Raw genomic sequence first — 23148 nt, 5'->3', positions numbered from 1 at the left:
CAAACCCAGGCACCCTGGGACCAGCTACATCCTCTTACCTAAAGAATTTCAACCACCAATTTACTCAGCTGGGAAAACCAACAGACAGGATGACACAGGAGATCTTTGAGCAGGAATTCGGAATCACAGATTCACAGAATCATTTTGTTGGGAAAGACCCTAAATGTCACAGAGTCCAAAGGTTGACCCAGTACTGCCAAGTCCACCTCTCAACCACGTCCTTAAATGCCACATCTACACATCTTAAATCCCTCCAGGAATGGTGACTCAACCATTTCCCTGGGCAGCCTGTTCCTTATTTGCCTCATTCTCATGACAGAGCTTTACAGTAGGATTTTGAGGGGGACAATTTATGAAACTAAGCAAGAAAAAAATTTAACATAAAGATTACAATATTAAAAAAACAACACAGTTTTTCAAGTTGACTCCATGGCTTGCTGCCTTTGTAATTTTAGACCAGAAAACACATGGAGGCAGCTCAGAAAGATGCAAAGGTGTAAAAACCCCAGATTAGGATAGAGATCTGCCTCCAACCACATTGCAAACCATGGGAAATAATGGAACAAGTGGTAAATCTTCCATCAGCATTTGGGTGTTCTTTCTGGAAACAGAAGAATTCTGATTCCAGGCTTGTTCACATCATTCTCCTGAAAAGCACAAAACTCCCCGGCAGTTTTGGAAAAAAACAAACCAATGAACAGGAGAACCTTTAAGAACTGCTCCCAGCATGTTTTGCAGCAAGTGAAGTCGCATAATGGGCACTTAAAAGGCACATCATCCTCAGATTTGCAGTTAGAGCAGTGGAATCTTCCTAAAACAGAGGGGAAGGTGGGGACAGGGGAAGAGAGAAAGAGAGGGAGGAAATGACTAAATTCCTGTAATCACCTGCGAAATCCTCATGTATCCACACTTCCAGTGCAGCCCAGAAAACAATGACCATGAGTGTAATGAACTACCTCAACAGTGCCCTGCCACATCATTTCTTTCAAGTGACCTCACAGTCTCTTGGTGCTTCAGATCCCAGTAGGAACTCGGGTTACATCCTTCCTTTACAAGGAAGTTGTCAAGAAAAAAATCCCTAAGTTCTCAGGAAACTATTACAGCATTGTGACGAAGACAATGAAGCACTTTGAGAGCACATGCAAGGCACTGAAAGTACAGATTCAACTCAGCAAACCACACTAAGGACACTGCACCTGAGCAAATACAGGCACGGACCTGTGGTTTCATACACCATCAGTCTTGGTCTCATTTCTGTAACTTATCTTTATTCCCCAGTATTAGAAAATTACATCCCAAACCTCCCATGTACCTACCACACTCTGGTTCCATCTCTAGGGGAAAGATGGGCACAACTCCACAGTCTGTGGGTGCTCTCATGTTACTGATTTCTTTGGACACTTCAGTCTTTGGCAACTCAAGTTCACTTTTCTGGCTAAAGCAGAAGGAGGAAATCTTACTCTGAATTTTCTCTGGTGCCCCACCCTTAGAAGGGGCTGCATCTGGAGAGAAAAAGAGAAAACCAGTGTATAAACCTGCATCATGCAGAACACAACAGACAGACTCTGCAAGAGACAGCCAGCAGTAAATTCACTCTGTTGTCATTGCGTAAGAAGAAAAACAAATTTGAAGAACTACTTTTTATGTCAGACTGCTTGGCAATAGAGGTTTCTGATAGATACTAAAACATTCAATATTACTGAAAGAGACCCTTTATATTGAAATAGTTCTATTGAAATTCTTCCTACAGAGTGGACCCTGATCCATGTCCACTCCCACCCCACTTAGCTGGAAAAATTCTGCCTTCCCCCTTAACACACTTCGCAGCTTAAACATGGCAGAAGGATAACTATTTCTTCCTTGTTTCCTTCCACTTCCCTATCTCATGTTACCTTTTATCTTACTCCTGTTTGAGTTGGGTTTTTTTTAACCCAATTTAGAGATAACCAATGGCTTTGATTCTCCTTGACAGGTCTCAGGTCCAGGGAGGCCCTAGCCCAGGAGAGGGATTTTCCACAGGGGTGGGGAGTGATAGGACAAGGGCAAATGGCCTTAAACTAAAGGAGAGCAGGTTTAAATTAGAGATTAGGGGGAAATTCTTCCCTGTGAGGGTGGGGAGGCCCTGGCACAGATTGCCCAGGGAAGCTGTGGCTGCCAAGTGTTCAAGGCCAGGTTGGACAGGGCTTGGAGCAACCTGGTCTAAGGAAGGTGCCCCTGCCCATGGCAGGGGGTGGAACTAGGTGAGCTTTAATGTCCCTTCCAACTCAAGCCAGTCTGTGATTCTAAGGCTGTTGTGCACTACTCATCATAATTATAAATAAGATTCTAAACTTCAGACAGCTGTTCATTCCCCACCTTGTATGTGGCTGATCCCTTTTGTGCAGCTCTTCAAGCTCTGGGGTTTCCCTTCACTTTGCTCCAACTGTTGTGGTTGCTTCTCTCCATCGCCACAGACCATTCCAGTCAAATCCTTACACAGCTCTCTGAACTGCTCTTTGTGGTGAGGACGCACAAACATGTAAAACCCTGGCCGAAAGAAAATACAGTCAAATGCATAGGAAAATCACTGCCTGACCATGGAAGAGTCCTTGCTTTGGAGGGAAGAAATTCTTTGGAAGCTGAATAATATCAGCCAGATTCCTCAGAGTATCCTTGGCTTAGTGGAACACTTGACGTTTTCGTGATTTTTATAATTACAGGGTTTTCCTTGCCAGAAGGCAGATGAGTATTTAGTATTGAAAATAACCTCAATTTATCTTGAAATTCTTCCACTCTCTACAGCTCAGAATAAACAACCTGCCCCAGCCCTTCACCTGACAAGTGATCTAAGCAGATCAGCTATACACACAATATCCAGAAAGACTCTCAGGAAGTTTCTTGTTACTGTTTGGTTGACAAGGATTCACAACACACATACAGAAATTCTAAAAAACCCCAATTATGACTTACTGCCAAGCACAGACAATTCTACCACAAAGTTGTCTGAGGTCAAAACATTTGCTCAGTAGAGACAGTGACTGAAAGAATGCTCAGGGGGAGGTTATGACTCAGTGCCACACAGCTCATTTCCCTCCCACTCTCCACTTTGCCAAGACTAACCTAACTAGTCAATGCACCAGAAAAAGGGTATTCTCCCACAATTTGCAGACTATGGTATCTGTTCAAGGTCAGTGGAATATTTGTTGTTATATGCTAAAGATAACAAACAAAATTCCATCGGCATTCCCCAGGATACACCAAATGCATCATTTCCGGCAGCAAAGTCACCCCAGAGACAGGGAGAAGGTGGAACTGAGGTGTCATGTCACACAAGTTGTCACCATTGACGCAATCAGGACCAGCATATAATGCCTCCTCTTCTTCTTGTTTTAAACAATTAAGGCCAATTTCAAATTTTTAAAACCTGTAGCTCCCTAAATCCTTCCATCACTAAACCCATAAAAGGAAAATAAAACAAAACAAAGCACTTCTGAGAAAATAAATTATGACATAGTTCCATAACTATTTCCAGGTGAAGCTCTGTAGAAGAATAGTGAATCAAAAGTCTGATTGTTTATCCTGAGACCTGGAAGTGATCTAAGAACTTTTCACCGGTATAGCAATCACTGGTCACGGGAATAAAATTGAGTCAGTTCAATAGTCAGCATTGTCCTTTCTAAAGAGCAATTGTAGTAGTTGAGGAGAAAAAACAGTCATGGAAGCATGATTGAAGTTAGCCAGGATGAAGATAAGGACTGGAATTACTGAGATCTTGTGTAATGTTTTTAATGGACAATTTCTAACAGAGATAACACTTTATAACCTTGACATTTTTTGCTCTCTGAATGGCATTCAGTGAACACATTGTTCCTGCTGCTCCATTGATCTGGGTTGCTAAACCAGGTGAGACCTCACATGAGATCACAGCACCCACACTTTCCTTTCAAATAAATAAAAGTGATTTAAAAAAAAAAATCCCTTACTCTGTAGGAGATGGAAGTCCTGCGGCCTCTCCGTGGTGAGGGCTGCTATCACCGACACCATGGCATCGTAATTATCCGTCTTCTTGTAAGCCAGCAGAGCCTCGTAGAACTGGCTGTAGGTGCTTTTGTCCAAAGCCCTCTGCACATCATTGAGATAGGCAGTCCTGAGGGCCTGGTGATGCTCTCTCCTGGAGCCTGGAGCCTTTTCAGCCTCTTTCCTTGGAGCTGCACTGGCATTCTGCCCTGAGAGACAAAATGCATGAGCAGGGCTTGATGAGGAACAGAGACAAACAGGTCACCCCATCGTATCCACTTCTCATCTCATCTGAAGGGAATTCCTGAACTACTTCGAAGTGGTAAAGCCAACCCCACCTACCCGTGCACCTCCCTCTGGCATGGCCAGACCTGCTCCTGGAAATGGCAACAGAGCAAAATAATTCTGAAGATCACTTATAGCATCTTCTGGAGTTTCTTGATCATTTAAAATGGAGAAATGTGTCAGAAGGTCACTAGGGATTGAGCAAAAGGGGCATGGAGGTCAGCAATAAATCAGGTTTTGTTCTCCACTGAAGGAGTAGAAGCATCTTAAACAGATGGGTTAACCAACTCTGCTGGCCTGAAATGGGCAATTTCAAGGTACAGATTCCTCACCCCTTAACAATAAGAGCAGACAAAGGGGGGGGGGTTGTTTCCCAACAGGAAAACAATGTCCAGATATACTATCTAACCTGAAATAACACTCAAAAGAGCACAAGAGCAATGTAGGAGGTCAGCAAAAGGTAGAAGCTTGGAACATCCTGCTAAATGCCAAGTGAACTTCATTTACAATGTAACTCTCTGATTGCTGTTATGTTTGAGGAAAAAAAAGGTCTGGTTTGCATATTACAGGCATGCAAATATGGATGAAGGATATGATAAGAAACTGATTTATATTAACCTGCCATATCTTTTGGTATCTGGACCTTTAAAAGTTCTTTATTGGATGATAAAGAGAATTAAGTTTCAAAACATAGGCTTCATTCAATTTGCTGGAGGAGGAAAAACTTGGGTGTGAATTTTATAATCAATATCTTTTATTGCATATCCTAGAGCTTTCTCATATTTCCACAGAAGCATTCTCTTCCTAATGAGTGAGCCACAGAAATAACATATCCATTTATTCTTATTCTTTGCTCAATTACTTTTAGTAGAAAGAAGTTTCTGTGAAACCATTCCAATGGTTCTGGGACAAGATAATTGCTAAAGATTCTGCTTTATTCAAATATTCTTAAAATACAAAAGAAAATGGAAAAACAAATCAAAAGAAACAATATGGCTTCACACTTGAAAAGCATTTAAAGTCTTCCAGGAAACTGGCTTGTTTTTTTAAGGAGAGGATTAGCCTTTGAGTATTCTTTGTCCTCTAAAGAAAGACTTCTAAGCTGTCCAATGATCCTACTCATTTCCTTGCGAGAAACACAAAAATTCCCAGCTGTTCTCTGGAAAACTCATAATTAAATAATAAATAAGCCCATGAGTTTGAAGATAAATACTGGAGAGAGTGAGATTAGAGGGATGCACACAGAGATTACGTTTATACTCTCTGTTTCTGTAGAAAAAGCAGGCTGTCCACAGAAGGAGTGTACATATTACACCAAGAACAAAATGAAACAGCTTCTTCATACGTGAATTCACATTGACGTAATCTAAACTCACATTCCTTAACTGGCTCCCTTTCATGGACCCTGGGCAAACAGGAAGCCCAGCAGATCTGTGCTCAACTCCCACTTTTCCCAGCTCAGTCTCTAGTACAAATGTCTGGCTTCAGTTGCTTTCTTTCAGATACACCTTGATTTATTGACTTTTGTGTTCTGTTTTGCACAATCCTTGCTGAAAATTCAGAATTACCACCACTCCCACCCACAGAGAGTGAGCCACTGTGCTAGGTGAGCACAAAGAACATTGGTTTGCCCCAGGAGAACTTACAGTGATGAAATAAACCAGAATAGACTGGGGCTTTATTAAACATGGAGGGTACCTGCACTATTCAGTCCTGTTGCCAAGTGGGATCCTCCTTGGTTCAGGTGGAGCCCAGGGTTCAGCTGAGCACATGAGGCCTTGGAGAATGTGCTTTTCTGATGGCTCTGTTTTTCTTCTGTTAAATCAAACCAGTCCATTAACAGTGAATTTAGGGAAGAATGGACACGGAATGGTGCATTTCAAAGTATGATATCCTGTGCTGAAAGCACCTGAGCAATCCAGAGAAGCTGTGGTTGCTCCATCCCTGGAAGTGCCCAAGGCCAGGTTGGAGGGGGCTTGGAGTAACCTGGGATAGTGGAAGGCGTCCCTGCCCATGGCAGGGGGCTGGACTGGGATGAGTTTTAAGGTCCCTTTTAACCCAAACCAGTCTGGGATTCCACACAGATTTATTTCTCTGATGATGAGCTAACACCCCACTTTTTTAGAACTTTACTGCTCCAGATTTCACAAGCTCTGTGAGGACACAAATCACCCTCTATTCACAATTCTGGTGGCACTAAGTGGGCAGCAAAGACGACACACACGCAGAGTTGTTGAATTCCCCAGACTAAATGATTTAAACATCAGTAAAATCCCCTTTTGAAACAAAATAACATCATTATTAACCCTGCAGTAACCAGTGCTCAGGCATCTGCACAGCTCAAGGGAAGGCAAAAGGATCATGAAGAGAAGAGACTTAGCTCAGTATTGATTAAATGGAATTTCCTTGCATTTCTACATGTCAGACACATCCTGCTCTATGACTGGGTGAAAAAGGACATTTCTCCTTCAAATGATACAACTGAACCAAGCTCCTCACCCGTTCTCTTGGCCAGGATCTCCCTCTCCTCCCGTGGGAGGCTGTGCTCAGGTTTGTAGCCACAGCCCACTCCAGTCAGATTGCAGCACGCTTCATCAAACTGCTTTTTATGCTGGGGTCGAACAAACTGGTAAAAATCTTGCATCAGAGAGAGGGAAAAGGGGGGAAAAAAAGGAAAGAAAGAAAAAAAAAATCAATCCACAACAGGCAGTAAATGCTACCAAAACCTGCAACGGCAGAACTTGAAGGTTTGATAAAAAGGTGCAACTAAATAAATTAAAATCTAGGTCTTTTAACCTAATATTTATACAATAAGCACACTTACGAATTACACAAAGATCAGCCATCATGCAAACACTGAGCATTAATATCACCAGTAAGTAAAAACTGTCATTTTTTCCACTGTAAATACAAAGTAACTCACCTCTCAGTGAAGCTGGCCTTGAGGTGCCTCATAAATCATGAAATCCAAGTAACTGCTAGGCTGATACTTTAAATAACCGATTAACTGTTAACTTTACACCTCATGTTACTTACTTACCACAAAATGCTGGCCAAGCCTAAACATCAAATCAACTTTAGGTTTCAGGTGCCTGACAGTTTTCAAAACTAGACTTAGACCTTGATTTGATGATCAAATATTTTCTTATTTATGTAGATAGTTGAAAATTGGGAAACAAACTGAGCTTCCCATTCTTTAACCTTAGAATTTACCTGAAGCAATTTACAAGATGCATAACTTGGCTTTTATTATTTCAATCGATGAAAGAGTCACAGAGAAATCCGTCCATTTGTTCACAAGTTGTGAGAGAAATGAAAAATCACACAGAAAATACTGTTAAACTAGAAAAAAATCTTGGTGGGAATTCAGTTCCTGTCAGTACCACTGTTAAAAGCCACTAAGAAACCAGCTAATGCAGTAACTATCCATGTTTGCCCAGACCCTTTGTTTTATACTCACAATTATTTAAACAGAAAATTTCTCTGTATATTCTGTCTATTTACTGCTTTAGCACAGAACCCTTACCAAGGCATCTCTCCTACTCACACACCACGCTCTTGGTCTCCTAAACTACCAGGAATAAGTCACTGTACTTTTAGACTAAGTTTAACATAACACAAACTTCCATGGAATATGATTTTCTTCAAATCAAGATGTGAGCTAACACATGATAATTAGACTGAGGAGAGTCTTCTGTTATCTGGGGATATAAAGTGATGAACCATTCTAATCGAGCTGCACTTCACATCTAAAACACTTCTGAAGTATCCAAGTCTGTTTAAAAGACAAAAGCCACGTACACAAATATACCAGGGATACACAGATACTCTGAGTGTACCTCGCAGCAAAACGTGCTTTTTTTCATCCTCTATAAAGAGGGAGCTCATTTGGGACAGCATGGCATGGAAGTCATCTGTCTTCTTGTACTGCTGCAGAGCCTTGGAGAAGAGCTCGTAGTTCTGCTGGCTCAGGGTGTCCTTCACCGTGGCGATGTAAAACGTGGCCCGTGCCTTCTTCGGCTCCGCAGGCTCCGCTCTCCGGTCCTGCTGCAAGGCAGGAAAGGCTCCTCAGTAAAAAGCAACACTTGAGGAGTGACTTTCACGTGATTTCAGGTGGGAGTAATATGTTTACAATACCAGCAGCACATAGGATAATGAAAGGAATTACAGAATCACTGAGGTTGGAAAAGACCTCTAACATCATCAAGTCCAATAGCCCAGCCAGCAGCACCACTGTGCTCACCACTAAAGCACGAATACTTTCACCTAACAGGTTGCAATTATGGCAGGCACCCCCATAATTCATGTATTATTCACCGTCCCCACTGACAAAACAGGCAGCTTCAGGGAAAAATTCCTAGAGAAGGAAGCGAAGTACCATTGCACAATTCTACTCTTAGGAGAAGGGATAACAAAAAGACATTTACTCCAAAGCTGGAGGCTGAGGTGACTCATCATGACATCAGATAGCAACAAACTGCAAACACAACAATCTGCATGAACCTGTTCTCTTCTCTCTGGTATTGTATCTCAGCTTCAGGATCAGTTTCGTTTGCCAGATGCTTAGCTGACTGACACAGGGAACATCCGGTTAGGACAGCACCTTGGACAACTACTGGCACACACCTCACCCAGGGAATTCTCCTGAATTTATTGTGATTCTTAAGCAAATAGCTGCATAATGAGTTAACTGGGTTTGGAGACAGGGCAAAACAATAATGCACAGCTGCAGAGCTAACACACAACCATGACCCACCTCAGGAGGGGTAGGATGTGATCCCTTACCCAAAACCAGTCAGTTAAACCATCTGAGGCTCTACCACAGCAGCTGGACCTGCTGATCATTGCAGGCCCCTCTCAACTGAACTATTCCATTCTAATCAAAAAGAAGGAAACCACCCAACCACACCTGATCAAGTTGCTCACAAAGCAATCAGTGTCAGAAAATTCTTTTCACCTACCAGCCCTATGTGGACCTGTGCTTGATTTGGTCTGGGACATCTGGATTTGGGAAAGAGCATGACAAATAGACTTCAGATGTGCACTGATGAATATTTACAATTTGGAGAAAAAACATACTTGTTCTGTCATCAGTCATCTGTCTGCCTGGAAATTTCCAGTTCAAATTAAACCAATCTACAGATCAAAGGGATAGCACAGACACAGGGAAACACATACTGTATTGCTGACTAGCTTTATTTTCTTCCTTCCTCCTTTCTGCTCATCCGTTAATCTCTTCTCATACTGAAGGGAAAGTGTGGACAGACAATGCGCCTGTGAAGATAAAAAGAAAGTAAGGTAAAAAAAATGCTTTTCAAAGTTACTGTCCATTTAATTTAGGTATTTCCAGCAGTAAAACTTGGTAATCCAGTTTGTGACACCATTCAAGACAGTGAAACAAGTCCAACCTGAATTATTGTCACAGAGCCTGCACACATACCTGTTTCTAGAGGGTAGAAATTTACCGGACAACTCAGAGAGACCAAACCAGAAGAAATTAAAGATAAAGTTGGTCTTGAGGGTACAAATGCCTGCCTAAGCAAAGCTGGACTCACAGCAGACTGTTCCAGGGCAGCCTGAGAGTGTACATACACCTGTGTGTAACTGGTGGCTCATACTCTCCTTCACTTTCCTGCCCGAAACTCCTTGTACGTAAGGGAATGAAGAATTGGAACATAATCAGCAAGTCAAATATCTATGATACATGCAGGAAGTCAGAAAAATTATCAAAACCATGTTCTTAGTCCTGTGCTATGTAAAGGCACCACCTTGAAAAGCATTATTCAGCAGAAATAAGGCTTCCTAGACAAGTTTACAAGAGGTGTAACTCACGAGGAAATCTGATTATGGGGAACTATTAAGTCATTTAAATGGATTGAAAAATTCTTGTACTGTGAAGTTTTGAGGTGACAAAGCAAATTCTTTCAGAACGAGAGCAGCTAAACTTCCATGATTTACAGAACAAGGGTACAGTGTAACTTTGATAAAAGGAAAAATGGTAACACAGACACTATGCTGGATGGTGATAACAGGAAATGACACCAACCCCATCCTCAGTCCAAATCCAGTGCTCAGTGCTGGACCCAGAATGAAACCTGGCTGCCTGAGAGCCACTGCCTGTCTCAGGACTACACCCACCAGACTGCTGGGACCAGGCCACCAAATTTGGAGCAGCACAGGGTGACCCCAGAGCTCCCCACAAACTGCAGACAAGCAGTGCCAAATATGCAAATAGGAATTGGACCTGAGCGACTGCCAAGCCATTGGGTCCATCAGCTTATCTGACTCCAGGAAATGCTGAGCTCTGCCAAAAGCACTGCAGCTGTGTTAGGAACATACTGTAGCTGAGCTACTAAGTCCCTGGAATTGTGCCAAGCTTTCGGTGTCTGTCATGGCAGCCCAATGGGTGATCGAGCCCATTTCTCACTTGGCTGCACACAAGTTCAATATTTGCTGCCCTTTGTACATGTCTCCATTCATGTCCTTGGGCCTACTTAGATATTCCCCAGATACTCCTACACCTCCGCATTTTACCTCAGGCACTCTTCCCCTAAGGGAAGTACTTAAGAATGCTGCAATAGGCATTCCTTAAGTCCATGCACAAGTCTGCAAGCCAGCAGTAAAATACTTCAGCCAGGTAAGGGAGCCACCCCTCCAACAACTGCAAACAGAGGTTTTGGGAAAGCAAGAACACAGCCCAATCACTGATGTATTAAAAATACCAATCCAAGAGGAAAGAAAATGGACATCACAGAAGCAGCTTTGTTGATCTTAATGTGATAGTGGAATTTTGATTCAGATAAAATATTCCACAAGTCAGCAACACTCCTTCTCTGGGGCAAATCAAAAATTTTCATCCAGAAGTGCAATTTCTAATCCATAAACCCTCCCCCACCCTTTTTTGAATTCAATATCTGGTCTCATACCACGTGCTGACAGAGACTCCACCCAGAACAAATTGTGTTTTACCAACCTCTTCTCTGAGAGCTCCTTGCTCTCAGAAAGCATGGTTAACTTCCAAGACTCCTCCTGGTCAGCAGCCTTGGAGCACAGAACAAGTACATACCTGCTGATCATCTACTTGAACGTGGCAAGGAAACCCTTTGATCAATTTAATTATGAGAACTTGCAGTTACTGGTGCTGGTTACAGTGAGCTTTTCTCGAAAGAGGGTTGAGCTGCTTCTCCTGATGCCAGAATCATTTTGCTTTAGAGCCTGCAATTTTTACTTACAAGGAAGTTATTTCGCCATTACCTTTTCCTCTCCTGGCAAATCAGTTTCCTCCTCTGCATCTTCACTGCTCTTCTCACTGCGCTCCAAGGCATCCAAGAGCCCAATACATTTTCTTCGGGGTGAGACAAACTCTTGCTCATATTCCACACACAGGCTGGGTGCTCCATCTCCATTTACTGCCACCATAGCAGAACACAGATGACAAATTAACATTCCACATTCTCTCCTGCATTTTCTTTGATTTGGTAATAGCTCCAAGTCTTACAAAGCAATCCACAAATATGTGCTGGTGAATGAAATAATCTTCCACCTCTTGCAAAAGTGCATTACATAATTTCATAAGAAGACTGCTTTTACAAATCTCTTCTAAAATTGCTCAAGCACTTGTTACCACAACCTGGCAGATTGCTCTCAAACTTTTCCTTAAGTGATTGTCACATTTGACCTCAAAATGGCTTAGGATCAATGGGAAAAAGTCCTACCACAGCAGCTGTCTCTGTTCAATTATTTTAAATTTATGGATTTTCCCAAAACTGAGTTCCAGAGTTCTGGAGAGATTTTGGTACAAAACACAATTTATTATTTTTAAACAGAGCAAGTTTTATAAAAGCCTACAATTCTCACAGTATCAATACCCATAAGACACAGTCACCAAGGTCCCAAATTACATATTCTCACTAGTCAAGATCCAGGTTTTAAATACAAGAATTTTGAGTTGTAAGTAGGGTTAACTTAGTATCTGCTTGATATTTCTGTAAGGTATTACCTTCAAAATGTATTTCCACTGCTTTGTAAAATTACTTTAACAGTCAGTTACTAAGGAAAGTCACTATTTTCAGAAGAATGGGAGTGTATTATGACCACTGTGACTACAGGTGAGTTTGATGTTACAGCTAATGCAATGCAACTGAAAATCTCTATTAAACAGGAAATGCAGCTTCTTCCCTTCACCTCCAGTCACACATTCCAGCCCATCCTTTGAGATGGAGCTACCAGTCAAGGGGATGGAAGGTCAACTGGTTCAGCAAAGCTCAGCTGCTCACTCTGCAGCTGCACAAAAGATGGACTCAAATCAAAGGAAGGAGTAAAAAGTGCACAGTTGGAAATTGAGAGGGAGAAAAACGTGGTGGCCAAAGTAATCCCTTTCAGTGACAATCAGCAATCACACTGGCTTAAATGTAATGTGAACTCACACTCACTCATAACTGCTTAGGAACCACAGCTTTAACCAAACTTCACTGTTCTGCTCCAAACCAGTAAACGGTCTAGAGTGTTGAAATAATATCTGACATGAGAAATGCTTTATTCTTTGGCATTAGCTATCCACAAATTTTTAAATATTGTTTTGTTCCCATGTCCTTTTTGTTTTCTTAGACAGATTACTGAGTAAGAGTCATTTATACAACAGGATGGAAGAAGGACATATTGTGCTAGGCAGAAAGAGACTTCCAGTTCTTATTTTCAAAACTATCTGTGACACTCCACCAAAAACTCTTCCTGTTCTGTGGGACACTTTTTCCCCATCTGCCACTTTTCTCTGTAACTGCAACTGTTTTCCCCCATTTTCTAATGCTTAACTATGTCCCTTCTGACCAGACTTTTACATCAGTCTTTGAGCTCTTCTTGCTTTCTCTCCCATTTCAGTTTCTAGCCTCCTGATTCTCCTTTTCGTGGTTCAGCTTAAAACAAAAAAAATGTATCTGTGACGACCCAAACATACCTTTCCTTTTCCTCTTCAAACTGGGAACATGATCATCCAGGTTTTTAGCTTTTTTCAGGGAGAGGATCTGCTCAGATGAAGTAGATGGTGCTGCATTGCTTTCACTTAAGGAACCAGTATGTCCAGGAGGGCACTGAGACAGGGGTGGGGGCATCTGCAAGCAGTTTATAAAGCATTACAGTAGGCAAAGGCCACTTTTGCACTCCATCTGTGACCAAAAATCTCAGCAACAATCCAAAGACATCTCTTTTTTGCCCCAATAACCTTTGGTAGAAAGATTGTTACACACTCTGGGTTTATGTGATTTTGAAGAAAGGATAAACAGCTCAGGAGTGACATAGCTGAAGTGCAGTAAGCAGGCTCAACTCTAAGTGACCTGGTAACCAGAAAAAGGATCATGACCTGCTGAGGAACAATCACTTCCTAATGCTATCTCTGCAACAACAGCTCCTTCTGACAAAGCACATCGGGTTGTGGTTTTGATTTACCATGGAACTCTCACTCATGATCAGAAAAGATCATCAAGTCCTGCAGCATCATCCATCTGTAACTAATTAGTCTGAACAACTTGTATTTGGCTACAGCATCTTCCAGGAAGTCATCCAAGTCTGTATATTAAATTTTAAGTGCTTATTTTAATCTTAACCTCCATTTTGGGAGCAAAGAATTTCCCATTCTGGCTTCCAGCCCATTTCTTGCTATGACTTTCTCCAGTAAATTAGGAAGCCTTTTTACAATATTACTTTTTAAATCAAGGAACTATTACAGGGAACATCAGCTTCTTAATGCTAATAAAGAAGCTGTATTAGTAAAGATGACCCAGTCATGAACTACAATAACAACTGATGGTTTGTATTTCTCTTTATTACTAGTCAGCTTCAATTTCAATTTTAGGGTGTGATCCTTCCCCACACATAACCTCTCCCTGAGCTAGAAAGCTTCTGGATGCCAGTATCAGTTCCAGGATTTGCATATCAGCCAGTAAATACATGTTTTTTTAGGAGGAACTGGAAGAGGAAGTTATTTTTGTGATCTAACCTAATGAGCTGCCCAGCATAAGAACAACATCCTGTCCCAGATCACTCTCGGAGAAAGATGAGGCACATCTCCTTTCCAGTAAATCTTCCAGCGTTTAGAAGTGACAAGTGACTCCACGTTGGGCAGGCTTGTGAGGAGCAGGGAGCTGGACTCTGATCCTTATGCATCCCTTCCAATTTGAGATCTTCTGGGATTCTCTCACACTTCTCACCTATCTCAGCATTCCCAGTTTCCAGCACTACTCAGGAAAGTTGTTTATTTTGTGGGGGTTTTTTTAAGACACTTACAATTTCTTGAGCAACACGGAAGAAGAGGGAGACACTTCTGACTGCATGCCCAAAGTTGTCATAAACGTTCACATAGGGACGGACCCACGAAGGCAGTTTGCCTCTGACATCACCAGTTGTGAACCTGGGCAGGATGGGAAAACCTGAGAATTATTTGCCAGGTTGGGCTAAATTAATTAAACAAACCCTAGATCAGTATCCAAAAGGATAAGGGAGGAGCAGCAACACAAATAAAGACAAACAGTGCAGTAAATATAATGGGGTGATGCCTTCACTCAGGAGAAAAGGGCTTTGCTGATACCATGTTCTATCAATTAAACTCCTGTTGCCTATAATATACATACTATACTAATTAGCATTACAGAAATGGATATTAATGCAGTATAATGTTAATATAGAATCTGAATATAAATAGTATTGTTTCAGTAACACAATCTGTCCTCATTTCCATCCTCCTTCTCTCAAAACACTGCAGTGCTGCTGACTGTCATCTCAAATGAAAGATGGAGAAAATGCAAGACCGTAAGTTGTTGTCACATAATTTCCTGTGGTATTACAAACATGAATTCAAAAAATTGGTTTATTTTCCATTAAAACCATTAAGCTCCTTCTGCAGCTCCAAGCCTATATAGCTAAGGAGCAGAAGATAACAACCTTGTTACTTTCTTGAAGTAGTGCAATATTTATATAACCTGTTACATAAATTGATTTCATTATTACGAACTGTAGCCTTTTCCTAACAGCAACACCAGCACATTTATGTTCAAAGTACCAACACCTATGTTGGGATATAAAGCTGTTGATGTTGTTGACGCCCCATCCCTGGAAGTGTTCAAAGCCACGTTGGATGGGGCTTGGGGCAACCTGGTCTGGTGGAAGGTGACTCTGCCCTTGGCAGGAGGTTGGAACGAGATGAGCTTTAAGGTTCCTTCCAAGCCAAAATATTCTGGGATTCAGTGAGCTGAGGTTTACCTGTGGTCACACAGGAAGATGGCCCCGTAGTCCTGGCGGTGCCTGATGACCCGGCCGATGGCCTGGTTGACAGCCCGGGACGCTTGCTGACTGTACCACTCACGCCCAGACAGGAACTGCAAGAGGTGGGATGCACAATTAACATTATTTACCAGGTAAAATGTATTCTCTGTGCTGTACAGTCACCATTTTTTTTCCTATAGAAATAAAAAGTACAGAACAGCTGTTGGATAGTATCAACCAGATGTACTGACAAATCTCAAAGAGCTGAGGAAAACCAAACACAGGTGGACTCAAAAGTCACACCTGATTTATAGAGCACAGAAAACTCAAGCAGCAATGCCCAGCTTGAGAGGCTATTTCCTATATGGTATACTCAGAGCCTTGGCAGTACAGCAGACTCACCATATCCTTTAAGACCTGCAGAACAGACTAAATTGTAACATCATTCGTGCTTGTGCCTGAAGCAATAGAAAACCAAACTCAAACACCCCAACATACACCACCACACTTCCAAAACAGTAATTCCCAAACCAGCCAGCACAGGCCATTCTTCCTGCCCACACTGTCTCTGGATGAAATACATCCCTCAGAATGAGAGATGGATAACACACATACAAAGATTTTGACATAAACTTTAATTATATTCTTTTTTTGGGCTCATATTTAAGACTGTGCCAGAATTTGGAACTCTCAACACTATTAAAAAAAGGTGGCTGTATTTGTGACAGATACCCAAGCCTGTTTGAATTTTTGATATTCATAGCTCCACGAGGCTGAGAGGATAACAAAACCCAAACCCCACTGGGACAAGAGGGAAAACCAATGACACAAACATGCAAACAGCCAGGAGTGAGAAGCTGCCCAGTCTTACCTGTGCACCTGCATCACTTCTCCTCATCTCATCCAGGAACTGCATCTTTAGAATGACTCTGGGCTCCATACGAGGGGGAAATGGAAGCCCAGTAATGATGACTCCTCGTCCATTTATGTCTGCAAAGTCCAGGCCTTCACTGGCCTGCAGAGACAGAGTTTTCCATCATCAACAGGGTTTGAAGTGACAGTTCAAAGCGATTCAGCAGTTGTTGGCCCTTTTTCTCCATTCAACTCCTGGCCAAGCGTAGTTTGTCAATTGTTTCAATGAATAGTTTCAACCAGATTTTTTTTCTTTTATTACCAGGAGTTTAAACTTGGCTTTTTCCTCTGCCAAAGCACAGCTCAGCCAACCCTGTTAATGGCTGTCTTGTTTCTGGATAAGCAGAACATGTCAACACCTTTGTTTAAACCTTCCACACCCTGAGTTGTCAACGAGACATAAGAACATAGCAAGCCTTCTCTGTCAGTAAAAATTAACAGAATCATTTCAAAGCAACAACAGAAAGCCATCAGATTCACCAGAATGTAGTGTCATGTCCAGCAGCTGTGCTGTTGACATCCCATCAAGTATTTGTCACTCATGTCCCCTGTACATGCTCACTGTGGTGGCAAATCACTCTGTGAAATTGTTAACAGAGTTGAACTGACTGAAAAACAATTAAGAAAAAAAAAAAGCCGTTTTGTTTTTCAGCTGAATCAGTTCTCCAAATCTCAGCAACAAGGCTTGAGAAAGTTATGTCTTTTCTTCACTCCAACAGCTTCTTTGGAGACTGGGACCAAAGGTTCAAAAGAAATTGGATCTTCTCCTGGTACACAGTAAACAGCAGCAAAAAGGCTCTAAGAGTAATTTCACAAATATTTCCACTGATAAACATAAGTCAATTTATCAGCATTGGAAGATGCAAAGGAAAGGCCACCAAATGTGTCCAGAGAACATGAAGTTAATGAAGCAAGTGTTTTAAAGGGAAGCATTATGTTTGGTTTGCAGCAGTGTTGTTTTAACTTCTTTGATTACAGTTCTCCAGAACAGCTGTTCTCATCTAATACGTTATGTTTTCAGTCAGCAGCCAACATGAAATGCAAGTATGATGCTCATCCACTTCAGAGAAATCAAAATGTGTCCCTTCAATAAAAACAGGAGTGAATCACACAGAAATGTGACCTAATTTTGAAAAAGCTTCAGAGCATTTCTTTTTTTCCCCACATATAATTACAGTCAAACAGAAATGTATTGAAATCCAGAATGAAGGGGGTTTTTCTATCAATTATATAATCTGATCTCAGATGAAACAAACTCTCAGTTACATTACCTTGCCCCGACACACTGCCAAAAATGCAGCTCCATTGGACTTAGGACAGGTGACTTTATCATAGTAAGCATCAATAACCTAAAATATAAACAACTTTAAGCAGGAGGAAGAATGGTATTATCCTGTACTAGCTAAATTTGACTTGTACACTAAGATCTAAACTGTGATTAATTTGGCTTCATATAATTGTCTTTAACTAATTGCAAATGTGAGAAGCCGTTCTCCCAGCAAAATCTTTGTATCACTGTGAAATCCAGAACACATCTTGGTAGTCATAAAAAAATTAATGTCAGATACTTCTCATGAGAAGACGGACCATCCTGTGTTTCTGCAGATCCCTAAGTAAAATTGACAAAACAGGAAAGCAATTCTCAGATATTATTTATTCTAAGAAGCAAACAGCTATAAACAGGATGACACTGCACAATCCTTTAACATCCAAAGCAGGATGAGCTGGGAGGAAAAGCCCTGCAGAACATTCACAAATGCTGAGTACTGAAGTGACAGCTTTCCACCAGCTCGATTACTCAGCACTTGTGTATGTTAGCTGCAGTTACATCACCAGATTCAAACGAAGACTGAAGCCTGCATGGCCAGATGAGAGGAAAGGAAGGATGCACAGGAAAACTATACTTCCAAGAAGCACTCAGAGAGTTTTACTTTCACCTTAGGCCAAAAATTTGGGTGTTTCATACCCAAACACACCTTAGAGAAGGTCATGAAACATAAAAACTGTTTCTGAAAATCACAGAAGTATGTAATGCAAATAATCAACCTCTGAAAAGCTTCCTTTGTTCCTGGGTTCCACAAACATCGGCTTCACTTCTTCTATTCTTTTGGCAAAGTCATGCTCCTGTTAAACAGAGAGGGAACAAGACAGAAATGCCAAGTAAGAACACACCACAAGAACAGAAACACTCAGAAATGATCACTACACTTCCCCACCAGAGCATGTTCCTCTCTTGCCAAACACAGGAAGAGATGGAAGCAGAAACATGTAATCCTAAGAGCACTAACAGTGATTCCTTGCAGCTGGTGCGCCTCAGACATCAGGCAGATGGGGGAGTTCCAGCACTCACCTCCCAGTCCCACTCCACAGCATGGAACCTCCGCCCCTGCCTCTTCAAGGAGCATTTAAACCAGAACTGTTCTGGCAAGTCTCACTAGGGACATTCAACTCATGAGCACAGAAGTACCAAAAATTACAGCTGCAATGGTTACAAAACAAAAATAAAGGAGAAATGCTCATATTGCTTTTTTCCCCCAAGGGCTGAAACACAGAGACCAATTCTAATAATTGTTTTGGGTTGGAAGGGACTTTAATAATCATCTAGTTCCAACCCCTTGCCATGAGCAGGGACATCTTCTACTAGATGGTTTTTAATTAACATGGTTAAATGGAATAACTACAAGCTGTCTGATGCATGTAACCAAACCACCTAATACAGGCAGAGCAATGAACATACTCTCCAGTATTCCAGGCTCTTATCCATGACAGGATATGATGGGAAGAACACCAACAGCCCATGTGGCACAACTCGCACAAGGTTACCTGCAGTGAGATAAGACAAGGGTGCAGCTGAGGATTTCACCTTTTAGGCCAAGCTAAACACTTCAGAGCAGTGCTTTCATTTCTCCTCCATGTCCTTCTAACATTTCTAGATTTAACAGATTCTTTTCAATCACGTTAGCCAAGCTGCACAAATGCTCTTCTGTTATTCTGTCCTTATGTGTTATGACTTTGTAATTCTATCTATATATATTGCCAAAACAATAAATGCTGACTTCAGACAGGCTTGACACAGTTTAAAATATCACAAGAAATTGCACTGATTTCCTGTGATCCTTGATCTCTCTGCAAATCATCCTTGGCTGCATCATCTCTGCTATTGATTTCCTAGTTTCATTTTCTGACTGCGCTTAGGAACCACATTTTTTACCCAAAAAAACCCTCCTGACAGTAAAAATGAAGTCCTGACTTGGAAATATTAAGCCAGGGACTCAATTTTGTGTGCTATTAAAGCAGCCAGCTGCCTTGAGCAAGCAGAAGCACACAAAACCAGATAGCAGTGAGATATGCACTGCAATCCTTTACCTTTCTCTATTGAATCTTCTTTAGCATTGCCCTTTCTAGATTTCCAAAAATTCTGGGCATCAAGCCATTTTTGAAACCCACACACTTCACTTACCAATTGTTTTCCCCAGAGAAGATAAATAATCCTCTGAAAACCTACAAAGAAGAAAAATCAAACAACACCATTGCATTTCTTTTTCTATGTTTTTCATACACACTGACTTCCTTAGATATTCATCTAAAGCAGCATTTCCAGACTCCCAATTGCTCTCCCTCCTGTGAAAAGCACCAACACCGAGGGCAAGAATTAGTAATACTTCACAACACTTTATTATAGTATGAAATATTCTTATTGATAGCACTGAAGGTGATCGAAGCTTCAATACTTCAAAGTGCACGGGTGGAAACAGGCAGCCATATAAGTTTTATTATTAATAGTAACAACATATATGTGAGAGTTGTGCCAGAAAGGTCTGCAGCACTGCCAAGCCTGACTAACGCTACAACCATTTAAAATAATAATTGATGAATTAGGTGTGGTGTTGCTGCAGGGCAAAAAAAAGGGTGAATTTGGTCACTATGGTTACTATTTAGTAAATCACTTTTGCTTTGCCTGAAGAAGTTCTGCTCTCCAATGAGCCCCATTTATGTTCTTCCGGCTCTGACTGAAAACTTACCTGTTCTCTCATGCCTTTATGTTCCTTTCTTTTTAGTGTCCTGTAGCTCTGTGTACTGTGTTCCCAGAAGATTTATATATGCAGGGAAAAAACCTAACATATATATCTTTGTAAGACCTACAGATACCAGTATCAACACACAGATGTTGTCAAAACACAGTGAACACTGTGAATCCCTTTCCTTCAAAAAACCACCGTGGTTCTAAAGCCTTGGAGGGGTGGAATCCCCAACCCTCCTTGTTTAAAAGACATTATCTTCAACAGAAATACACCAAAATGGCACTCCAAACTTCTGAAAATGACAAATCCAGTTGGAGGGTTTTCCAGACTACTACTTCTCTGTAAAAATCCATTACAATTGCTGAGGCCCTTTCCAGTTCTACAGAACATTTGGCCTTTGCTGGCAGCAGAAGCACTGCCAATTCTAAACAACAGATAGATGCAGAGTGATGGAAGACGAGAGAACAGCAAGAAAAATGATGATGAAAAGCTTGACAAACATCTGGATATGTTTTCCTTAAGTAGGCAACCCAGAGGTGAAAGAGAGGCCAGGCATGGTTCCAAGCTTTAAGTATAAAAACAGTTATTGCAAAGGCCAGCCATGTTTCAAGTCAATTAAGCCTTCAGCAAAAAAAAATTTGGATGGGGTTCAGTGCAGCTCCTGGGGGATGGTTGTGGGTACAGGTCCCAGCTAGGGCTGGTCAGGGTCACCAAGAACTATCAGTGCCTTGATATCTGATCCCTTCCAGCCCTCTAGTTCTAAATATTCAGTAGTTGTGGTTAAATGGTGTTGTTATTCAGCATTTATCCAAGAAAACCACTAGAGATCACTTGCTTCACTAGCATCCTCCTGTTAGCAGAGCCCAAAGTGCTGGAACCCAAAACTTCAAAGCAGGATTCCACATGGAAGTTCATTACCTTCGTTCATAGGTGGAAGTAAGGACGGTTCCATCAGGTCCCTTGGGAATGATCCCAACCCAGAGCTGATGTTTATCGATTACATGAGGATTCTCCAGGCATACAGGAAAAGGGCTGGAGGAAAAAGAGGAAGATCCCAGTCATACCCATTATATGACTCCCTACCAGTTCCAGAACCATAGAATGGTTTGGTTGGAAGGAACCTTAAAGCTCATCTCATTCCACCCCTCTGCCCTTTTCACAACCTCAGGTTGCTCCAAGCCCCATCCAACCTGGCCTTGGACACTTCCAGGGATAGGGCAGCCACAGCTTCTCTGGGCAAACAGAACACTTTAAAATCCTGAGATAAAATCTAAATCCACGAGAGCAGCTTGTGCATTTTCCAGGAATGGCACTGTTCCCACATCCAGGTACTCACATCTGCATTTCCATTGTAAACGAAGAGAGGGGGGAGAGCGTCCCGCTCGTGAGGATGATTGTCCTGACTCCCTGCCGAACGAGCTCGTGCATGCTGTACCCAGGGCTGAAACACCAATAGCTTAAAGTCTTCCCTGCATTAAATAAAGAGAAAACACTAAGAAGCCAGTCAAAGTGGAAAAATTAGACTGTGACCAGCATATGGCACATTGCACCTCAACTTCTGAGAGTAAACCAGGCAGCATCCAAAGTTAAAATTCCAGATGTATGGTATGTCCTGCTTTGGTTCTTCCCAGATTTAATGACTTTTAATTAAAACATCATTGCTCCCTCGTACTAGAATAAGAAAGTATCTCCACCCTTGCACTTGCTTGAAAAATGAACCCCTTTTTAATGAGTAATTTCTTATATATCTATATAGGCTATAAATCTTTCACCTAAACTTCCCACTTTCCCCACAGTCAACTCCCAAACCTTTCAAGTTCTGCTCAAATCTTTCGTGGGATGTGGAGACAAATATATATACACACACACACACACACACACATATATAATTTAGTGTGTGACTCTGAAAATATGTAAGTTATCAACAGAAAGAATATTAAGAAAAATAAATAAATCACATGAGTCTATTCCTTCATTGCTCAGCTTGAGCTTGCTGAAAACTTTGCATCAGCTTCTCAGAGACACAGGCACCAGGGAATGAAAATAATATCCATGTGAAGAACAAGAGCAGCCAAAGAAAACATCAGCTTTTGCTTCTGATTCTGCTTTGCATGATTAGTTTCAGTAATAAAAAGTCATCTAAGTATCATGTGCATGTCTTTTAAATTTATGCCTTTCAATCAAAGCCTGCGTTTCCGAAAGAAAAAGCTGACGTTTCCAGGAAATCCCCATTAATATCTGCCCAGTGAGTCACTCACTGCTTAGATTTACAAGTGAACATTTACTCTTAGCTGAAGTTTTACCCTTCCATCTCATTTGGACAAACCCATCCAGACAATGTCCAAATTCTAGAAGACTCACATTTCAAAATTTAGCAAATTCTGTATCTTTCTAACTCACACAAACAGTGCAAATTAGTTTGGATCTGTGTATGGACAGGCCAGTGAGTATCTACAGACAAGAACAAAGTCACTTAGCCAGGAACCCAAGAAATCCCAGCATAAAAGTAAACTGGGCTGATATGGGATGGCCTGGAAAAGGACTCCAACCCCTCATGTTTGCTCCTCCAGTGCTCAGCTGGAAACACACTTTTGTAACCCAGCATGACAACTGCCAGGCACCAGTTCCCAGTTCCTGGACAAGCTGAGATTGCTGTACATTTTTAGCCTGGTGTGCTGCA

At 41.6% G+C, this 23148-nt stretch overlaps 1 protein-coding gene across 4 annotated transcripts in view; it reads right to left on the bottom strand.

Moving 5' to 3' along the window:
- RTEL1 (regulator of telomere elongation helicase 1) overlaps positions 1–23148 on the bottom strand; it is a 45716-nt gene that overhangs the window by 6000 nt on the left and 16568 nt on the right. Inside the window, exons 17-35 of one of the 4 annotated variants that reach the window (XM_048322079.1) lie at positions 21805–21937; positions 21387–21500; positions 19907–19947; positions 19184–19269; positions 18493–18570; positions 17718–17795; positions 16406–16549; positions 15532–15647; positions 14560–14683; positions 13235–13388; positions 11536–11690; positions 9460–9555; positions 8121–8328; positions 6781–6918; positions 5980–6096; positions 3963–4205; positions 2356–2526; positions 1317–1502; positions 708–811 (exon numbers count right to left, since the gene is read on the bottom strand). In XM_048322079.1, coding sequence (XP_048178036.1) covers positions 708–811; positions 1317–1502; positions 2356–2526; positions 3963–4205; positions 5980–6096; positions 6781–6918; positions 8121–8328; positions 9460–9555; positions 11536–11690; positions 13235–13388; positions 14560–14683; positions 15532–15647; positions 16406–16549; positions 17718–17795; positions 18493–18570; positions 19184–19269; positions 19907–19947; positions 21387–21500; positions 21805–21937 — 2486 coding nt within the window. The remainder of the gene's footprint in view (positions 1–707; positions 812–1316; positions 1503–2355; positions 2527–3962; positions 4206–5979; positions 6097–6780; positions 6919–8120; positions 8329–9459; positions 9556–11535; positions 11691–13234; positions 13389–14559; positions 14684–15531; positions 15648–16405; positions 16550–17717; positions 17796–18492; positions 18571–19183; positions 19270–19906; positions 19948–21386; positions 21501–21804; positions 21938–23148) is intronic. The other 3 variants (XM_048322080.1, XM_048322081.1, XM_048322082.1) reach the window with 3 other exon arrangements.

This window comes from Corvus hawaiiensis, chromosome 17, assembly GCF_020740725.1.
Source record: "Corvus hawaiiensis isolate bCorHaw1 chromosome 17, bCorHaw1.pri.cur, whole genome shotgun sequence".
Taxonomy (NCBI): Eukaryota; Metazoa; Chordata; class Aves; order Passeriformes; family Corvidae; genus Corvus; species Corvus hawaiiensis.
Note: the sequence above shows the minus strand (reverse complement) of the source record. Positions and strands in the feature narration are given on the sequence as shown.